We start from the raw sequence: 18683 nt of genomic DNA, 5'->3' as shown, positions 1-18683 counted from the left end.
TCTCTCTCTCTCTCTCTGTCTCGTTATCGCTAATATCACATTTGGTTATAGTATTGCGACGATGATCTACTCTAGTTTTGTATTGGATTGGCAACTATGTGATTGCGGATTTTGTCAATACCACCTAATGATAGATGCATATTTTATTTTCCAGATTATCCGAGTTTCTTTCCAATTTCAACTCCTGTTGTTTCTTCTCTCTTTCTCTCTCTCTGTCTCGTTATCGTTAATACCACACTTGGTTATAGTATTGCGACGATGATCTACTCTGGTTTTGTACTGGGTTGGCAACTATGTGACTGCGGATTTTGTCATTAGGCGGTATTGATAAAATCCGCAATCACATAGTTGCCAACCCAATTGCTACTACGTAGCCTTTTTATTTCCTCGCAGGTATCGTGTCTTTGCAAAATTTTCATTTCGAACGCACCGACTAGGAACATTCGCGACTCTATTATCGATTGTAACGATTCAAGCTTCGTAATATGACTACAGAAAATGTTAGCAGTAGGCCTCGTAACGCTTAACCGATTGGTACACCTCGAGTGGCAAAGGTATACCGTTGCGGCTTCGCTGTGCTGGATATTTTAATTGAACGAAACGTTACGTAGCTAAGAATAGCGTACATATTCCTTGCACTGGGATGCATGTACAATTGTTCGGTGTAACAATCGCGGTGTCCATGGATAGACTCTGGAAGTCAGGAAATAAGTAATTTCAGAAGAGTATTAAATTGAAGTTAAGTTTATTACGTTTCCTGCGTGGCGAGAATCTAATCCTTCTCGGTTTTCATGTAAACGTAGAAAGCGGGGGCCAAAGAGTAACGTAAGACAATGCCCAGCAATAATACGACGTACCGTATGCTTACCGAAGTAAGTTCGACAGGGACACGCGATCTCTCGGAGATTCCTCGTAGCAAAGCTCTTATTCAACAGTCTAAGTCTTGTAATTGCTCTTATTGTATCCAAAATTTGAGAGAAAAAGAGATCTTTACGCTGAATTTCCATGGAGAAGATTGTTACTTCGCGTCGAATTCTGAGCTTTCCCGTATTTGAGCCGAGCGTACGATCTCCAAATGAGGGAATTACACGTAAAAATATAAGTCAACCTCGTTGAAGACTTCGTGAGAACCTGTCCGAGTTTCGCTAGAAACGAACTCCGTCCAGAGAAGAGCAAAGACGATTTAAAAAATAATTTTACGATTATAAAACTTGAGATTGCTCGGATATCAGAGATTTCTCGAAACGACACAGCGAGGTAAAATATTTGAAGAAGGAAAGATAGAAGAACCGAGCGCCAATGTCTAAATCGATCCATGACGAAACTGTCTTTGCTGATCCTGAATGATTTCAACGATTGGCGGTGTGTTTAATTTTTCCACGCCGTCCTTACTGTCACGAAACGATGTTAGCGACGCGTACAAGAATGTATACATGGATCTTCTGACAGGTTTAATTACAAGAGGCCCGATCTTCGTCGTGTACGGTACACAACGTCGCCAGCTAGTCAACAAGCTCGGGAGAAATGTCGTAGCTGACAATCGGGTCAAACGTGGGCACGAAGCATTTCGTTTAGTCGTCATTAATCAGTTACGCGCTTACACAACGATGCCGCGTGTGCCTGGCTGATTAACACAGGCACCTTTGCATCCGCGTAAGATCGTCGATTATGCAAAGCCAACCCTAAGCTCGTGCCGGCTCTCGTGTGAACTAGCGTCGTAACGACTTAGGAAAGAGGAGAGAAGCGTATTCGCGGTAAAAATGAAAATTAGAGAGGACAGTAATAGACGAGGACATATAGCTTTTGCGTTAATGATCGTTTTATGGTCGTTTCGCCACCTTTGTCAAGTTCTGTTTACGTCTCGATTTATTTGTTCGTTCTTTTTATAGGGTAGGTTGCGATTGTTTAGAAAGTTAAATGGCGGAGTTCGAGATGGGTTTCATCGTGTTAGCATTTTATTGCAGTCTGTTTAGTTTGATATTTACAAGGTTTTTTTTATATTCGTCCGTAGCTAAGTTGATATATCTATAAAAAAGGAAATAAATATATTGAACGAGGAGAATATCATAGATGCGAAAATGTTTGACTTCAACTATGGAAAACTCCTATAGAAATATTCGTATTTCCTTCAGTTTAATTCTCGTTACTTTGTTAACGTAAACAAGTGTCGAAACTTTTCCTTTCGGACGATTGAACGAATCTACTCAAATTTTGTGAGAAGCCCTGGCGAAAAAATTGTAGCGGGAAATTAATATGGAACAATCAACGTTAATTGTGGCAATGTTCGCCGTTTTTATTAATTGCAAGAGACAAAACTGGAGGTTGTAATATTAATTGAACTTTCTCTTAAACGATTGTCAATTTCTAATCAATCGAAAGAACCTCGTCGCTAGACTGCGGATTTTTATGCAGATTTATATTTTTAAGAATGCAATTAAAAGTGTTGAAGTAATTATTAGGTTGTCCGGAAAGTCTCTTTCTTTTACAGACACGTCTTTTACAACGACGCGTCTTTATACAAACGTGAAAGCTAATCTGTCGAACGTTGCGATCTTCTTCTTGATAGAACAAAATGGATCATACGTAATTCGATAAAATAATGTAAAACGGAAAATATTGTGCATCCATTATTTCCTTATACAACGAAAGAAATTTTTCGGACGACCTAATACTTCAAAAAAAACTCTACACCTTTTCTTTTGCATATCGAAGAGAATTTACGAAGAGAATAGAATTTAGTGAAACGAAAAATTCGAAATAAGGAGAGGTCCATATTATCGTACCCTTGAATATAAATTTTGTTTTACATTACACGGTCTAGAAACAAATGAACTATAAGTAGATTTCTATTGCTGTTTCTCGTAGCCTTCAGCTAGAGCTACAAGACTAACTTTTTGGTAATGTCCTTTGTTATAAATATATGAACGTGCTCCCTATCAGCCCTTCTTCTATTGTATTGTAGCACTGTAAGAGTGAGGATCTGGATCAGCACACACTATACCTGAACTTATACTTATACCTTTACTTATTTCAATATATTTTTCTATTACAAATTCATCCACTCGTTCCTCTATAAGTCAACCTCAACAAAGTAAGTAAAATAAATAAATAAATAAAAAGTAAGTAGATAAAATCTTAACAAAGGAAGTAAAATCTCGGCAGAATGTAGTTTCGCCTACTGAATATTACAAAAAGCAAATTTGTAATTCGGATATTTTATAGATGTTTTTCATGTAACGCGCATTTTGTGCAATTTTGCACATTTAGATTTCCTGTAAACGCATAGAAAACCGCAGTAGTTCTACTCGTCGCTTTTCCAAATATCGAAATACAAATTCTCTGTCCGATTCCCTAAATTTCATCCGACCCGGAGATGGGCGCGGGGCCTCGGAGCAGAGACGCTCGTTTCCCAGCATCGAAATCGCCGGATTTTGCAATTTCTCGCTTAATATTAATGTATTCGGAGGCGCGTTCGAGACGACAAATTACCGCGCCTCGTCACTGTCCCTTTTAATGCCTCGCTGCGTAAACGCACGCTACGGTCGCAGCCTCCTTTTATTATGATGTATCGCGTTCTGCATATTAAGTCGGCCGACTAAATAAAGATAACGTCTGCCCCTCGGGACCTGGCTCTGCCTCCAATTCCCAGACATTTCGAATCCACGGTCATCGTCCGTTTTTTTTTTCGGGAAAGAGCGTGACATATCCCAAATTTATGTGACGAAATTAGGTAAAAGAGGATTTAGAAAAATTATTTCTAACGCGTAAAATCCTAAAGAAACTATGAGAAAGGGTCAGGAAATTTAGAAACGATTTTTGAAGATATTAGGTCGTCCGAAAAGTTTCTTTCGCTTTATAAGGAAATAATGCACAATATTTTCCGTTTTATATTATTTTATCGAATTACGTGTGGTACATTTTGTTCTATCAAAATAAGGATCACAACGTTCGACAGATTAGATTTCATGTTTGTATAAAGATGCGTTGTTGTAAAAGACGTGTCTGTAAAAGAAAGACACTTTTCGGACAAGCTAATACAATCTTCGAGACATAATCAATCTTCAAAATAATCTCAAAGAAATATCCGATAACACAGAAGCGCTATAGTAAATTTTCGATAATTGAAATTTCATCCAGCTTAAATTGGACAAATGTTTTCTAATCGAAATTTTCGAGGCCAATTCTAAGAGTTAATTTTCGCTTAATTCTTAAAGAATCGCCAGTAATATCGAGTAAATGAACAACCTTCTAACTGTATTTAAATTCTACTCGAATCACGTAGAAAAAATCGAATGGATTTTGAGAAACTACAGTAACAGTTTGAAACGCAGGAACACATCGAGCAAACTCGATTTACCTTTAATTTCGAGACACCACGCGGTCTCCTTTTTCCGGAAAAGAGCGCAATATATCAACGGTCCACTCGTAAATCGACTCGATCTACTTCTTTTTTCCGTGTTTGTGTTTCTTGGATGGCTTTTTTGCGGTTGGATGTGATGTTCGAGGCTGATTGGAACAGCAGTGTGAATTTAATTGCAAGAGCGTACGGTTGAGACAGTGAAAGGTGGAGGACCGTGGTTGGTCGCGACGCGGAGGACGCTTCCGGTTTCGCTGGATAGGTTTTGAAGGTGCACCGAAACTTGACTCGTGAGCAAGAGGAACGAATTTCCCATAAATAAGTTGCTGCAAATTTTACATTCAAGCCGTACAATGTCTTTTGACGACGTCGAAGTTTAGAAAAACCTGTTCTGCATCCGTAAAAAGTGAAAATATAGAACGATTTGATGAAATTAAAACAAGGAAACATGAGATAAGACAATGTTAAAAATGCTTCGTTTTCTCTACACTCGAAGAATTTTTAATTGATTGTCTAATAACTCGACACATTTCTTTGAAGAATAAATATCACTGTCGCTTTGTAACATCTTATAACAAACAGTATATCAGTTCGTTATTAGTATGTACGTCTATCTATTGTAAGATATTTGTCGCGGTTATTTTTATGAAGAACGTGTACGATTTTCAAGTCACCTAATTAATTTAACTAATCCTCTGATAGAAAAGTGTTAGGATATCTACAAATTATTGCCATCTAAATCTTCTAAAATTATTTGATATAAAATTGATTGTAAGATTAATTATAAATAAAATAATTCTGAAGTTCTTCTGAAATTGCAATGAAAATTTCCATATAACGGTAACAGGGTAAAAAGGAGGATTGTAGTAATTCGTTAAGAAGCAAATAGACAGAAATCAAAATTACATCGACGTGAAATATATTGCAGATAAAATATTGATATTAAAACATTAAAAATTATCTTTCCCATCGCGTTTAAATTAATAATCAACACCAGCGTAAAATCGAACTTGTCAGTCGTTTGCATCGTCGCTCTCGAACCATCTTATCGTCGTTTAAAACTATTTAAAATCCATAATAAAATTATATTTAGCCATCATCCGGTTAACGAAGCTCTTTTATCGTAGCATGCGCGACGATTAGTCGCCTTATACGGGTTTACACAGAGGCGATCGGCCGTGTATCGAGAATCGTACACGTAGCCATCGATTCCATACAAAGTATCCTGCGTGCTGCACAGGATGCAAAGACCTGCTGCCGCTCGCATTGAAAAGTTTAAGGCCGGTAGCCCACCCAGAAGCCGCCATTGTATCCTCGTTACCCATCGAACACATAAAACATATCGCATAAAATCGTGTTCTAAGAGGGACTCGATGAAAAATCCTGCGACCTGTCGTGTTGCTCTTTTTAATTGCCATTACACCGGCCAAGAGGACGAACGTATTCTTTTATGGCGAGTCTTAAGGCAAGTAACATCGATGTCCGATCGTACTTGACAAGGATTCGTAAAAGTTTCATTTTATCCTCCGATTTCTAAGATTTATGCCTTTTGGGTCTGGTTGTTTGGAATTTGATCGAAAGTGGAAATCGTCCATTCGAATTTTGGATATTTTGTTCACGTAGAATGTTCATCCTGTCGCTCGTTTTACTCAGAAAAATTTAGTAAAATGAACTTTCGTTATTTTCCATTGATTTCTCCCCGTTGGTTTTAAGTTGTTCGATTTATTTTTCGCTTAAGAATAACACTCGTTTCGCGTTATTCTAAACGTTCTGAGATACGTGTTCCCTCGCTAAGATTAGTTCAACGTTCGTTACCTTGTCTATTAGTTTGTTCAATAAGTGTAAAGATGATGAAGAAGATGCGACTTGAATTTTCGTGACCGTTCGCCAATGGTTCAGCTAATTGCAAGTATAAGATGAGTCAGCTATCAAGAGTTAGCATTTTGTTTCGCCAACTGGAACGATATTGCTCTTTAAATAACTCCAGATGAAGAAGTGGAAAAGATTTATGATAGGATGTTACGTAGCCACGTTATGTTGACAAATTAGATTTGTATTGGATTGGCACGTGCTCCACTTGAAAACGTTATTGGATATCAAATTTGACCATAGACAGCGTAATGATTCCGAGAAATTATCGATGGAAGTCGGTTTTTATTTCCAATCCTTTTACGTATCCTTTCTACGAGTTTGTTACCAGACTACGGACATTTCTGCAAATTTAGATCTTTACGAACGCAGATCAAGAAACGGAGGCTACGAAAAAATTCGTTGTGCCCGCTAAATATCACAAGTATCATAATTTGAAGATTTTATATATTTTTACCTATCATGTGCATTCTCTGTATTTTTTACGCTTCCCGTAAGTTTCCCTTAAATACATAAACGTGCGCGGATTATTTATAACGCGTTGTCCACCGAACCGTAGATCTCTGTGCATTCGCAAGAAATTTAAAGATACGTAAAAATACACAAAATATACAAAACGCAGTATTAGGATGCCAAATCAAACGAATCTCTGTTTAGATTCCGTTGCTTTAGTCGCGTTTACGAAAATACGAAAATTCGCGTGAACGTGGACAGGCAGTCGAACGATGTGAAACGATGCGAAGAGTTGAAAATCGTTAACAGCCGAATAATAAATAATTCGTCGTGAAATTTTCGCTGTCAAGTGGAGATCAAGTTTCGTGCATTGGAGCAAGTGGGTCGGAAGAATGTTGTACGGTTTCCATCCAACCATGCACTCGATATTTGCGAATGGGTGTCGAGGGTGGCGAAAGCGAGACTGTAATTCGAGTAGAGAAAGTGAAACTGTGTTTTAAAACGAACAAGCCGATCCGACAGCACGAGGGTACCTAACAATTTCGAGATTGAGTCCTTTCAACTTCGATCAGACGCGTGGAATATGTGTCAATCGAAACGATATAATAAGTACTTACACATAAACGATACACGTATTACGGTGTATCGTGATAGAATTTGCTCGAATTTATCGAAATTGACATAAAATTGTTGGAAAGTAGAAAATCGTTGGATCGTGGTGCAACATCGTTCGATCCGATTAAAATTGTTTCGACTTTCTCAAAACGCGCTCAAGTTGAACATGATCGTTCAAGATTATCGAAATTTGCTGAAATGCAGTTGCAACGTTACGAATTTATTACGAAGATCGCGGAGTTCGTTTGAGCTTGCCATTCGACTTTCTTAAAATTATTCGACTTGAAGGAAGCTGCTTAAGTTGGTGAATGTTCAACTGGATCAATAAATCAACGACAAAAATCAAGAACGACTTTCTAGTAGAACACATAAAGAATGAAATAGCAGGTAGAATATAGGAGATGGATGTTATAATGGAAATTAGATCGACAGAAAGACATAGAAATTTAATTAGAGGAAATAATTCAAGCGTTTATTAAACGCATCAACATCTTTTAACTTCTAACATTTCGTCGTCGTTTTTAATCGTATTCCGTACCATTAACTAAATTGTAAGAAAGAAAAAAGCTAGAAAACATATTTGAAATTCAATGAAACTGCATATGTTTGGAAATAAAATAGAACAATAAGAATACAGCATACGGTCTATCTATGTTCATCGATAAATATGTATCCTCAAAAAACATGGAAGCAGACAAAGAATAACCTAAACCGGGATCCTTCAGCTCCCGAAATTTCTCTGCCAACTCATTCGAAACCACTGCCCACTCAAATCCCACTCGAATACACCTTAATTTCGACGAGAAAAACGAAAGGAAGCGGTCGACGAATCTTCTCAATTTTTCGAGAAGAAAAGTTCATTATTCGAAAAAAAAAAAGAGGAAACACCGCGCACTCTAATCTCGATAAAAGAAACGGAAGAAATCGACGAATCTTTTCGAAAGATGAAAGAAATCCTTGCACGTCCTAATCTCATCGAAAGAGACGAAAACAGTGGACAATGAGAAAAGATAGAAAACAACCGTACGCTACGAAGAATCCAAAAGTTGACGAACCTTGTGGAAAAATCGGAAAGAAAAGCTCGTTGGCGAAAAACGTAGCGGCGGTCATCGAAAGGAAAAGCAGTGGCCGTCGATGGAGATCAGCTGTACTCGTCGAAAGGTCGATGAGTTGTTCCAGCGGTGGATTTCGAGGTCGTTGCCAGCGTTCGCCGGTTGAAAAGGCAAAAAGAGATTGCGAGACGTGGGCAGAAGAGGGACGGACTGACAGAGAACGGGAGGAGGGTTTCGGCGAGGAGAAGAGAGCCAGGGGAAGGAGAGAAAAACGGCGTTCTTGCCAAGAGTTCTCGGTAACCCTGAAGTCAGTCTTTGTGCCATCGGATAGCCACGGGACGTGGAGGTGCACGCCTGCAGGAATGCAAATCGCGAATGCACCCAGCGTACGACGCGATTCTTTCTCTTTCCACGCTCTAGCCCTCGCTGTCTGTGTACGTATCCAGCGAATCGAATGATAGATAGGTTCGATAGAAAAGATTCGACTCGTTGCAGGCTTCTATGGCAAACTTGGAAGAAGATGGACGATGCAAGAGGATGATATTGTTGGAAGGCGTAGAATCGATGGAAAGTCGTGCACGAACATTGATCGATCGATATCTTTGTTACGTAGTGGCTGAACTGGGTACAACTTGCGCGTATCTTCGTTAATAGTGGATTGAACGAAACGTTTGTTGTTCTTTTTGTAAGCAGAGATAGCGTAGGTTTTAATCCATTGGGAACCGCTTCGTTCGTAACTGACGTCTCGGTCAGTTTCCATCGTCGAATTCTACTTGAATTGGCGTTGAAATTTTGACGAGGAATTTCAAGGACATTTACCGATTACTATTCCTTTTTTCATCTAGATTTCGCAAGTCTGTTAACAGACTGCGTTTACGCAACTCTTGCGCGTTGTTTCACTGTTAACGTACGACTAGAAAATTGAAATCATCGAGGCAAGAATTAGAATAGACGATATGACTTTTTCCAGGATCTTCGAGTACAACAGAAATTTATATCGATAGAGTAACGTTTAAATGTATAAAAATTGTACACGTATCCTCGAACACGAGAATATTCGTCTTTGATAATTTTCTTATTTCTTAGCCGATCGTTATAAATGTTTTTCCGCGAAAATTTCTGGGGTTTTTCAACTGTAGAAAAAATCGAGATCACAGATGAAAAAATGTAATTTTTAATGACGTTCATGAAGCAAACGCAAGGTCGTACGTGAGTTTAATGGAACATCGTTGCTCTATGTTTCTTCATAGATAATTGCAAGTGTAATGGCGATATGCAAATTGGAACTGCGATAGAAATAGAATGGGTTAAACGGTCATTCGATCTTTACTTTTTTCTCATTTGCGCTCTTCGCGATTGCAAATCAAGCAATTTTCACGATGCAAGAGATCCAAATGGCTTCTTACTGTACGTATATTCTTTATGGGCAATAACGTTTGAAACCATCTCGAAAGACTTAAGAGGTTCCAGAGATTTGATTCAAGGAGAAATTACCAAGGTGGATGGTAGAATCGATTCGCAATGATAGCTTGCACGTCTGAATTTTCATTTCGTTCTTTGTTTGAAATAAAACTCTGACATTTATTGCCCGTCATTTTGATCGATATTGCGTTATTCTATTTTGAAAAAAAAAAGATAGATAGAAACAGCTATTGTGGAAAATACTTAATGATTCATTCGTAGCCGTACTTATAAAGATCTTTTGTAATAGACGTTCCTAACATGAAATAAAACATCGAGTAATAAATAAACGCTTTATGTCATGGATATAAGTCATGGATATATTTATATTCAAACTGTTAATTTATATTAAATATCGCCTGTATTGCGTTATATTTTAGAAATAAAATTTATACGTATATTAGGTCGTCCGAAAAGTTTCTTTCGTTTTATAAGGAAATAATGGATGCACAACATTTTTCGTTTTATATTATTTTATCGAATTACGTATGATCCATTTTCTTCTATCAAGATGAAGATCACAACGTTCGACGGATTAGGTTTCATGTTTGTATAAAGCTGCGTTGTTGTAAAACACTTTTCGGACAACCTAATACATATCCACACATATATGTACTGCATGAACGGAGAATAAATAGAGAAAACAGATAAATATATTGAAACTGTTAAAAAATAATTCACACCTGAAACATTAATAAATGCTTGGTATTTGAAATATTAAAAAGTATTTCGTGCTTCACTCGTAGTAAAATGTATATTATATTTGTAAAGTTGCAAAAATCGGGAAAATATTTTTTAAGAGATTTCCCTGATGAACGAAGTTTAAAGATTCGATATAAGTTAAAATCGAGATAAACGATATGAAAGTTATTGAAAAACTTGTCAAGCACACTGTACACGAAATTTCGAAAGACGGTGAAAACCTTGAAGTCTCCAGAGCAACGTGAAATGTAATTCATTGGCGTCATCGTATTTCCCTTTTCTGTATCAAAACAACCTTCTCGAAACTTTTATAGAAAAATACGAGAAATAATTCCACGTATACTCGTAAACACGGCATACCATAGAAAAATGAAAATTTCATTAAACGTGGAAAAAAGGAAGGCTCGATAAAATTATGCCAGTCATCCTTCTGGAGGAATTTAATCGATTAAGAAAAAATCCAGGCTTTTACTCGAATACCATGTTGACACGTTACAAACGATCGTTAAATTCAACAAGCGCACGGTTAATCACCGACTCGAACACGACGAATTCCATTTAGAAAATCTGGGTTAAGAGCGCTTAATTCTCTGGAAATCGAGTAATTTGTGAAGCAACGATCAACCAACAACACCGTAAGTGTTAATTCTCAATGTAGGTTTAAGGCTGTTTAAGGAATTTCATCGTGGATACAGCGAAGGACGTAAACTGATATAAAAATAGATTATATAAAATTAATTTTCTATTACGCTTGTAACATAGTTTACTTTGTATTTTAAATGCCAGTAGATTATACTGTTTCCAATTCTATATATGAAACATTAATTTTATATCATGACTCAACTATGGTTTATATTATATTGTATTCTACCATAATAGAATGTAGATATATATATAAAAATTTCTATTATTTTTAATTCCATATAATAGAATATAGAATTTTGACAATAAATGAGTATTAGCAAATCTTCAATTATCTTCCTTGTAGCAACGTGGTCTTCAATTTGTCTTCTCCTTAATTTATTCGTTTGTTCGAGTTTTCCTTTTGCCTCTGTTTCGTTAAATTTTTGAGAAGTTAACTTTTTACGACAGAGATATTATATGATATAATTACTGCTAATTTATTATAAAAGATAAGCAAATGCTGGGCGCCATTAATACAAATAGCTCTTAACATATTCACAGCCGATAATTTTAATGAAACTGCAAAGCAGAAAATTGCAAAGTCCTTGAATAATTAAGATAAGAAGAATCGTTAAACATTATTTACATGTAACAAATGTAGTTGAAAATGTATATATAGTTATATTTCGGTCACTTCAAATTAATTTCATTACACTTTCGCTATAGTTTGCTTCGAATGAATTTAATTGCATACACGGTATGTTAAACAGATTTTGCAAACGAGTAGAAATAAATGGTATGAAATGATAACAACTACGTACACGTTTTCGTCCCTAAATACATCTTCGTATTGAGACGGAAGTACAACGCGAATTATCAGGAAGTTGAAGGCGAGACGTTGCCCCTTCTCGATTTGTTGATTCAATGATTAAACAAACTTCCGAAGAAGCATCTCGTGGAATTTATTTGTTCTCCACCGAGATGGAAGCATTCCTGAACGATTGTGAGAAGAGATGCTAAGTCATACACATAGACGCAAGGGGTATGTTAAAAGTGAATCATCTGTAGCATTGGGTATTTCCTATTCTTTCTTCGTTGTTTTTTGGTATTAAACTATCAATTTCCTTGAAACTACCCAACTGAGAAAGGATCAAATAACATCAAAGAAATATTTCGTAGAAATATTTACCAAGAAGGAAGTATATTTTATTTCAATAGAATTGAAATATTATAGATTATTACAACATGTACATACTGCAAATTTTTTTAGATGTTTAGATGATGATTTGTTTAGATGTAAATTATTCTGCTTTCGCTTTCGAATCGTTAGATCCTTGCACATCACACACACACACACACATATAACGAAATGTTTTATTTGTAATTTTCTTTATACATAATAATATAAGATATGCGATATTTATTAACACGTAAAGTATATTTGTTAGCTGAAGAGCGACGATGAATTTTAAATACAAAGTGGATTTTAAAAATGAAAATTTTAGAAAAAGCGCAAGACCTAAAAAGAAGAAAAGAAAGAAACTATTCATCGTAAGATAAACTTACACATTCTTGAAAATCTGCTTTGATTTAGTGATAACTTTGGGAGATCGATAAAAAGATTTCCTTTCTAATTTTACATCGTTGATAAATGATTCCATTTACGCGCGGATTACGTAAATATTGTCGGCATGCAAACGGTTTTCTTCAACCTGAAATCACTATCGAAACCTCAACTTGCGTGCCTATTATTAGTACCGGACAATTCCGCTCGAATCTCTTCGAACGAAACGTCTTTTCAACAATTACAATTCGCTCGTACGAAAAGTTTATAGAGGCATAAACCGATATAATCTAAAAAATTCTTAAAGAAGAAAAAACAAAGGAAACATCTGCACCTTGTAATTAAAAATAAAAATAAACAAATGCACTCGATATTTTCTCTTTTCTCCCTTTTCGCCTCCTCGTGTCTCAGAAACAAAGAAGACGCTTTCTCGTGCTTGCCATTTTTTCACTTGTGTCTCGAACACGCTCGAGCTCGACGCTTCGCGTAAAAAGCACTCGTAAATGGAAGAAAACATGGACGGTGTGTAACGATCGTTTAAGGGAACGGGGATCGACAATCAGACGGATTTCCAGCTGGCCAATAAATTTCCTCGCTCTCCTCTCCGAGAAATGCACCGTGTGCACGCGCGTACGATCTTCGATTCTGAATGAGCGAACCAACATGTTCGTAAAGGTGAACTTCTTTTTCCCTTATAGGTGGTTTACACGCGTGCAGAATGGCCGTTTACGGCTGTCGTAATCCATAGGACGACCACGACAGCTGAAAGGCCACGTTGTCTTTCGGCGTTCAATAGAAAACCACGCGGCTCTCGTTGTATACGTAGCTAGGCACTCGCAACAGAAGTCTATCCATACGTACGTAGTTTTCTTATTTCGATCCCTTTGTCCGAAAGGTTTGCGCAGCTGCTTTACTATTTACGTATTCCACCTTGCTGCGTATGATCAAAATTTTGCCGGGCAACGTGCAAGTGTTGCGCAATGGATGCAAGCTATCTTTGCAGACTTTCTACGTAGGGTAAGATAGAATTAATGTGAGTCGGTTAAGCTTCCGCGGATTTTTTTATTTATTTAATTTGCACTTTACAATTTGTCCAGCTGGATATTAGGAAAATTTTTCTAACTTTACTGCCAAGTAACACGCGGATGGCTACCCCCAGCGAGACACCATCTTCGAGTTTGTCTATTTTATTTCTTTAGCGAGGTCAGTGGGGTGTTTTCTCTTTAGTCTTCTTTTTATGTTTCATGGTATAATCATTTATATTGGTTGCATTAGTTTTTAACGAGGCTGTTGTATATATTTTATAAAATAACAAGAAGAAAATTAGTGGATCTAGAATGGAATTGATTTAGGGAAGAATAGGAAATTATCGTGTGCTTCTACAAAAATGAATATAAAATACGAGAGAATGGATAAAAAGAACGTAATCCTATTCAAGCGTCCTCGTTTGAATCAACGAGGAGATTACGTGGATCATATACTGTAGCGTACGTACGAGAAGTACCAGTCTTAAACTTTCTTTTGTCTGTTATTATAACGAACAGAAGGATATAATCTTAATTTGTAGAACGCATAAATTTTATATCGATGGAAATGTTGTATGACTAGAGTAATACGAACGTTCAAATGCCTAGAATTTCGAAAGAAATAATAGAGAAGAAACGTGTATTAAATAAAGAAGCAATCAGATGCCACCTATGTAGATCGAATGATAAAAGGACCATCTAGGATTTTATAGTTTCAATAAAGAGCACATAGACTATAAGACACGTGTATAATATTTAATCTGCTGTGTAACAGTTCTAAACACAAATAGCAGTTCCTTTATTGCTGGCGAAGTTGTTAGACCTGTGTTAATGTCCTGTTAACACGCAACAATTCCTATTTTATTTATGTCAGATGCTATTTAAGTCATCTGTATATCAGGGGTTACACTCGAGAGACTGAAACTACAAGCGGAAGTGCGTTAAGGAGGCGTTGATAATAATCGACGTGTGGCCGTTAGTCGCCCTTCAGCCAACGAATCGTATCGTTACTCATTGCTCTGTTCTCGACGACGAGCAGAGATTCCTGTAATTAGGAGCAATAATTAATTAGGGCGACTTTCTCTGGCTCTGGTTCAACCAGTTGCCCGCATGACTCCTTTTTCTGCAACTGGTCGACCGATAATAATTATAAGCTTCTTAATTAGACCCGTCGTCGATCAACAAGCAATTATGTGTATTATATGGCACGTCATTTTTCTGTCAGACTATCGTTCGATATTCTTTCTCGTATCTTCTTACAGTATTATATCTATTAATATTTTTTTCTTTTTTTTTTTAGAGAAGTTTCTTTCAACAATGTTGGAAACAAAAACTTTTGTTTCTTAGATCTTGCGTTATATACCGTGTGTTTTTCTTTTTTTTTTTTTTCTTTTTCTTGCATTTTACGTTTGCAAAAGAAATTTGTTACTTTTGGCGCTAGGATCGAATATCAGAAGAATATTCTTCGAAAAGAAGACGAACGATAAGACACGAGAAATAATTACGTAATCTGTTACTAGACCACGAATTCTTATGCAAATTTATATTTCCTATTGCTTTTATAAACATATCAATAATTCAAAGAGTAGAACTTAGAATAGACTTCGTCTATTACGAATTATAAGAAACAGAGCAGTTTCCTTATTTTATCTACTTTTGTATATTCGTACGGTGAACTTTTCTCCTTTTTTTCATCTGCAAATTTTCCGCGGTCTACCGATTATCGTTGAAACAACAACGAGGCAGAACAGAAGACCGGCATGTTGAACGCGCTCGGTTTTAATCGATTATTTTCACCTGATCCGCTCGAGTTCGTCCGCGGTTCGCGGCTTTGCCCTCACACGGAATTTACGTGGGTGGCATATGCTTAGCGGGGGCGTCTCATGTAGCCGGTGTGTTTCACATTCAAATCGAGGAAGTTATGTCAGGGCAGCGCTGCATGTATAAATAAATGGCGATGAATGCGCCGGGCTAATCCGCGATACTTTTCGTATCTCAGCTTGTCGATCGGCAGGTTCTTCGACAAATTTCGAAATTTTCTATTTGTTTTACGTACACACACGATCGTTAGTCATTTCTCTCCAAACTCGGATTATATTTGGCTAAGACAATAAATCGTTAGATCGCGGATGTTCGTTTCTGGAAAATTAAAATTTGAAAAAACATGTGCAGAAGATATTTAGCGATAATATAATTTACATAATGCATACATATGGTATTTAAGATGAGATATTTGTTAGGATTTGCAGGAATCAATGTTTGGCTAATGAAATTTTATTAATAGCTGCGTATCATTTAATTTTGACGATGGTTAAATTATCATAGGAAATTTTCGCGACAACAATTTGTAATTTGGTTTAGTAAATTTGTAATTCTGGTTTAGTGAAAGTATCGACGAAGAAGTGGGAGTTTGTAAAGAAATTTCAACCGCAGAATTTTTCTTCTTCTTCTAAGAATTCTTCAAACAGTAAAAAGTGCTTTTTCTGTTGAAAGTTTTATGGGGTTCGGTAATAAAACACGTTTTGAGCGTTGTATATTTTACGAGCATCAAATGGACAAAAAAGTGACAACGTCGGTCGGAAATTCCTGTAGCATACTCGAAAAGAATGGCACGGATGCCAAAATTTCAACGAGCTGAGTCTTTGAGTGCTACGGATGACTCATGTTACTGGACATTGATCTATGGTTCGTAAGAATAGCCCAATGAATTCGTCGATTTTCAAACGCACTATGTATATTTGAAATTGTATCTAATTTTAACTGTATCTCTTCTTTAACGTTCACTTTTTTAACAAAATGTAGAATGACTTATACATATGAGTTTATGCGAACTTTTAATAGAAAAAGGTATTCGCTTTAAATATTTGTATTCGATAAAAAAAATTCTAGTTATTATCTGATAACATGCTACACTTTAATATTTAGCTTGCAACATATCTATAATTATCCAATTTTCTCCATTTGTAGATAAAGTTAGAAATAGGACAATTTTTAGGACACATTTTTAGAAGAATATTTTGCGATATTTTTCAAAATTTTAAATACTCCGTTGCTAACAATATTCAAAAGTTAAAAATCGAGACTTTCCTTCGCCTTCTTAAATCAGCACCTGAATTGTTTGCGACGCGACAAAAAGTCGACTACGATTTTAAGAAGGTTGTCTTTAGTAATTAAAATCGTAAACGGTGTAATATAAAGATCGGATTTAACATCGCAGAGTAAAAACGCTGGACTTTGCCAAACGCGATCCAGTCTTTTTGCGCCAATTTAAAGAGAACGAAAGTCACATAAAAATGTTCGTAAATCAATTATCTCCTTTCACCGTACGATGAATCGCGATTTTGTAAGATTACCTGGTAATATCTCGTACAATGAAAAATCTTGTTTGCATGCGACAATCTCTGTTTAACCATTAAAAAAGAACGACGAAAAGTAAAAAGGGTTAAAGAAAAAAGACTCGATCGATCACTTTCACCGCGACGGATACGATTTAACGAAACGTTATCAAAGCTCATCTGGCTAGAAATTACGCGGACAATTGGACGAAATTTCACGGTTCGGTGGCTTGAGAAAATAAAGAAAAAAAAAAGAAAGAAGGGGAAAGAACGAAAGAGAATCCGAACGAAAGAAAGAAAAAGAAAAAAAGAATGGTTAGCAAGTAGGTAGCCAGTTTCATTGAGGAGATAAAGGCCAATCATGCTGCAGTGACTCACCGAATTTTTGGCATACTTTTTTGCCGCAGACGGGCCACGTGAGAACGTCGACGGGAAGCTACATAATTAAACCAGCCAAGCCCTGGCGGCAGAGTGACAAGGATTCTCTAGAATTTTCGTTGGAGCACGCCATCCAGAGGATAAGACCGTACACCATGGATCATAATCGAATGAACGACGTCGATGATCGTGCTGAGACGCATAACTGTGGCGTGAAGGGTGAGTTGAAAACATTTGAAATAATTAAAGCGTAGATTTGTTCACTTTGTTTTTTCTAAGACAGCAATTTAAATAAATTGAGTACGTCGTGAAGCAACTCGGCATCAAAACTATCTTTGCATTTGATTTTCAGATCGTTCACGTGTGTTTCTCTCGAAAATATTCGTAATATCAGTTACACGGATTAATATTAATCGAGTTACATCATGAAAAATAACAATATTTTAATAGACATCAATCGAAAGGATTCGAGCTTCTCCGAGTTGATAAGTATCTTTGGACTGTGTATATTTATGCAAATTCGTATCTTTATGGAGCACAATTACAGTGGCTGTAACACGTATCTGTGCATTGCATTTACTATAGCACTTATATACCAATCAATAAGTTGAAGTCTATTAAACTCCGCAATATTTTCATACGATTACCAATATTTAATTACAAAAATGAAATGTGGAAATGATGAATCGTTGTAGGATAAAGCCACCTACAAATACGTCTCGCAGTCACCGTATATTAAGCCCAATAAAGCTTTATTTACATTCTACACACTTTCACGACGGCGCTCATAAAAGCATGAATTTGCATAAAAATCCGCAATCTAAACATCGCTCCCCTAAAACCATGTTGGTTCTCGGAGAGGAACGAGAGTGGTCTCGCGCCGAAAACGTATTAATAATGCATGCAGTTGGTGCAGCTCGCATTAGGAGGGACAACGATGCACACGTGTGCAACGAACAGGCACAGCCTGTTTGTAGTACTACAAAACGTTCAGGTGACTTCGATACCTATCGTTTTATTCATGACCAACGTACGTCGGTTGGTTGGTTGGTAGGTTTTCTTTTAAAAAGAACGACATGTCACGCGTGTGTCGCACGGTGAAAGTTCATTCGAGCGTGCGCCGCCAAGATCTGCGAATAAATAAATGGACAGGGGCCTGAACGATCGGATCGTTCTTTTCTTTTTTCTTTTTTCTTTTTTTCTTCATTTCTTGGCCCAGGACCGGTTTTTTCGACAGCTCGATTAACA

At 36.8% G+C, this 18683-nt stretch overlaps 1 protein-coding gene across 1 annotated transcript in view; it reads left to right on the top strand.

Annotated features, from left to right (window-relative positions):
• Window positions 1-18683, top strand: part of LOC126865647 (A disintegrin and metalloproteinase with thrombospondin motifs 9) — a 177568-nt gene that overhangs the window by 102134 nt on the left and 56751 nt on the right. The window contains exon 6 of the mRNA XM_050618424.1: window positions 17465-17654. Within this exon, the coding sequence (XP_050474381.1) occupies window positions 17465-17654 (190 nt within the window). The remainder of the gene's footprint in view (window positions 1-17464; window positions 17655-18683) is intronic.

The sequence above is a fragment of the Bombus huntii genome, chromosome 5 (assembly GCF_024542735.1).
Source record: "Bombus huntii isolate Logan2020A chromosome 5, iyBomHunt1.1, whole genome shotgun sequence".
In the NCBI taxonomy this organism is placed as follows: domain Eukaryota; kingdom Metazoa; phylum Arthropoda; class Insecta; order Hymenoptera; family Apidae; genus Bombus; species Bombus huntii.
Note: the sequence above shows the minus strand (reverse complement) of the source record. Positions and strands in the feature narration are given on the sequence as shown.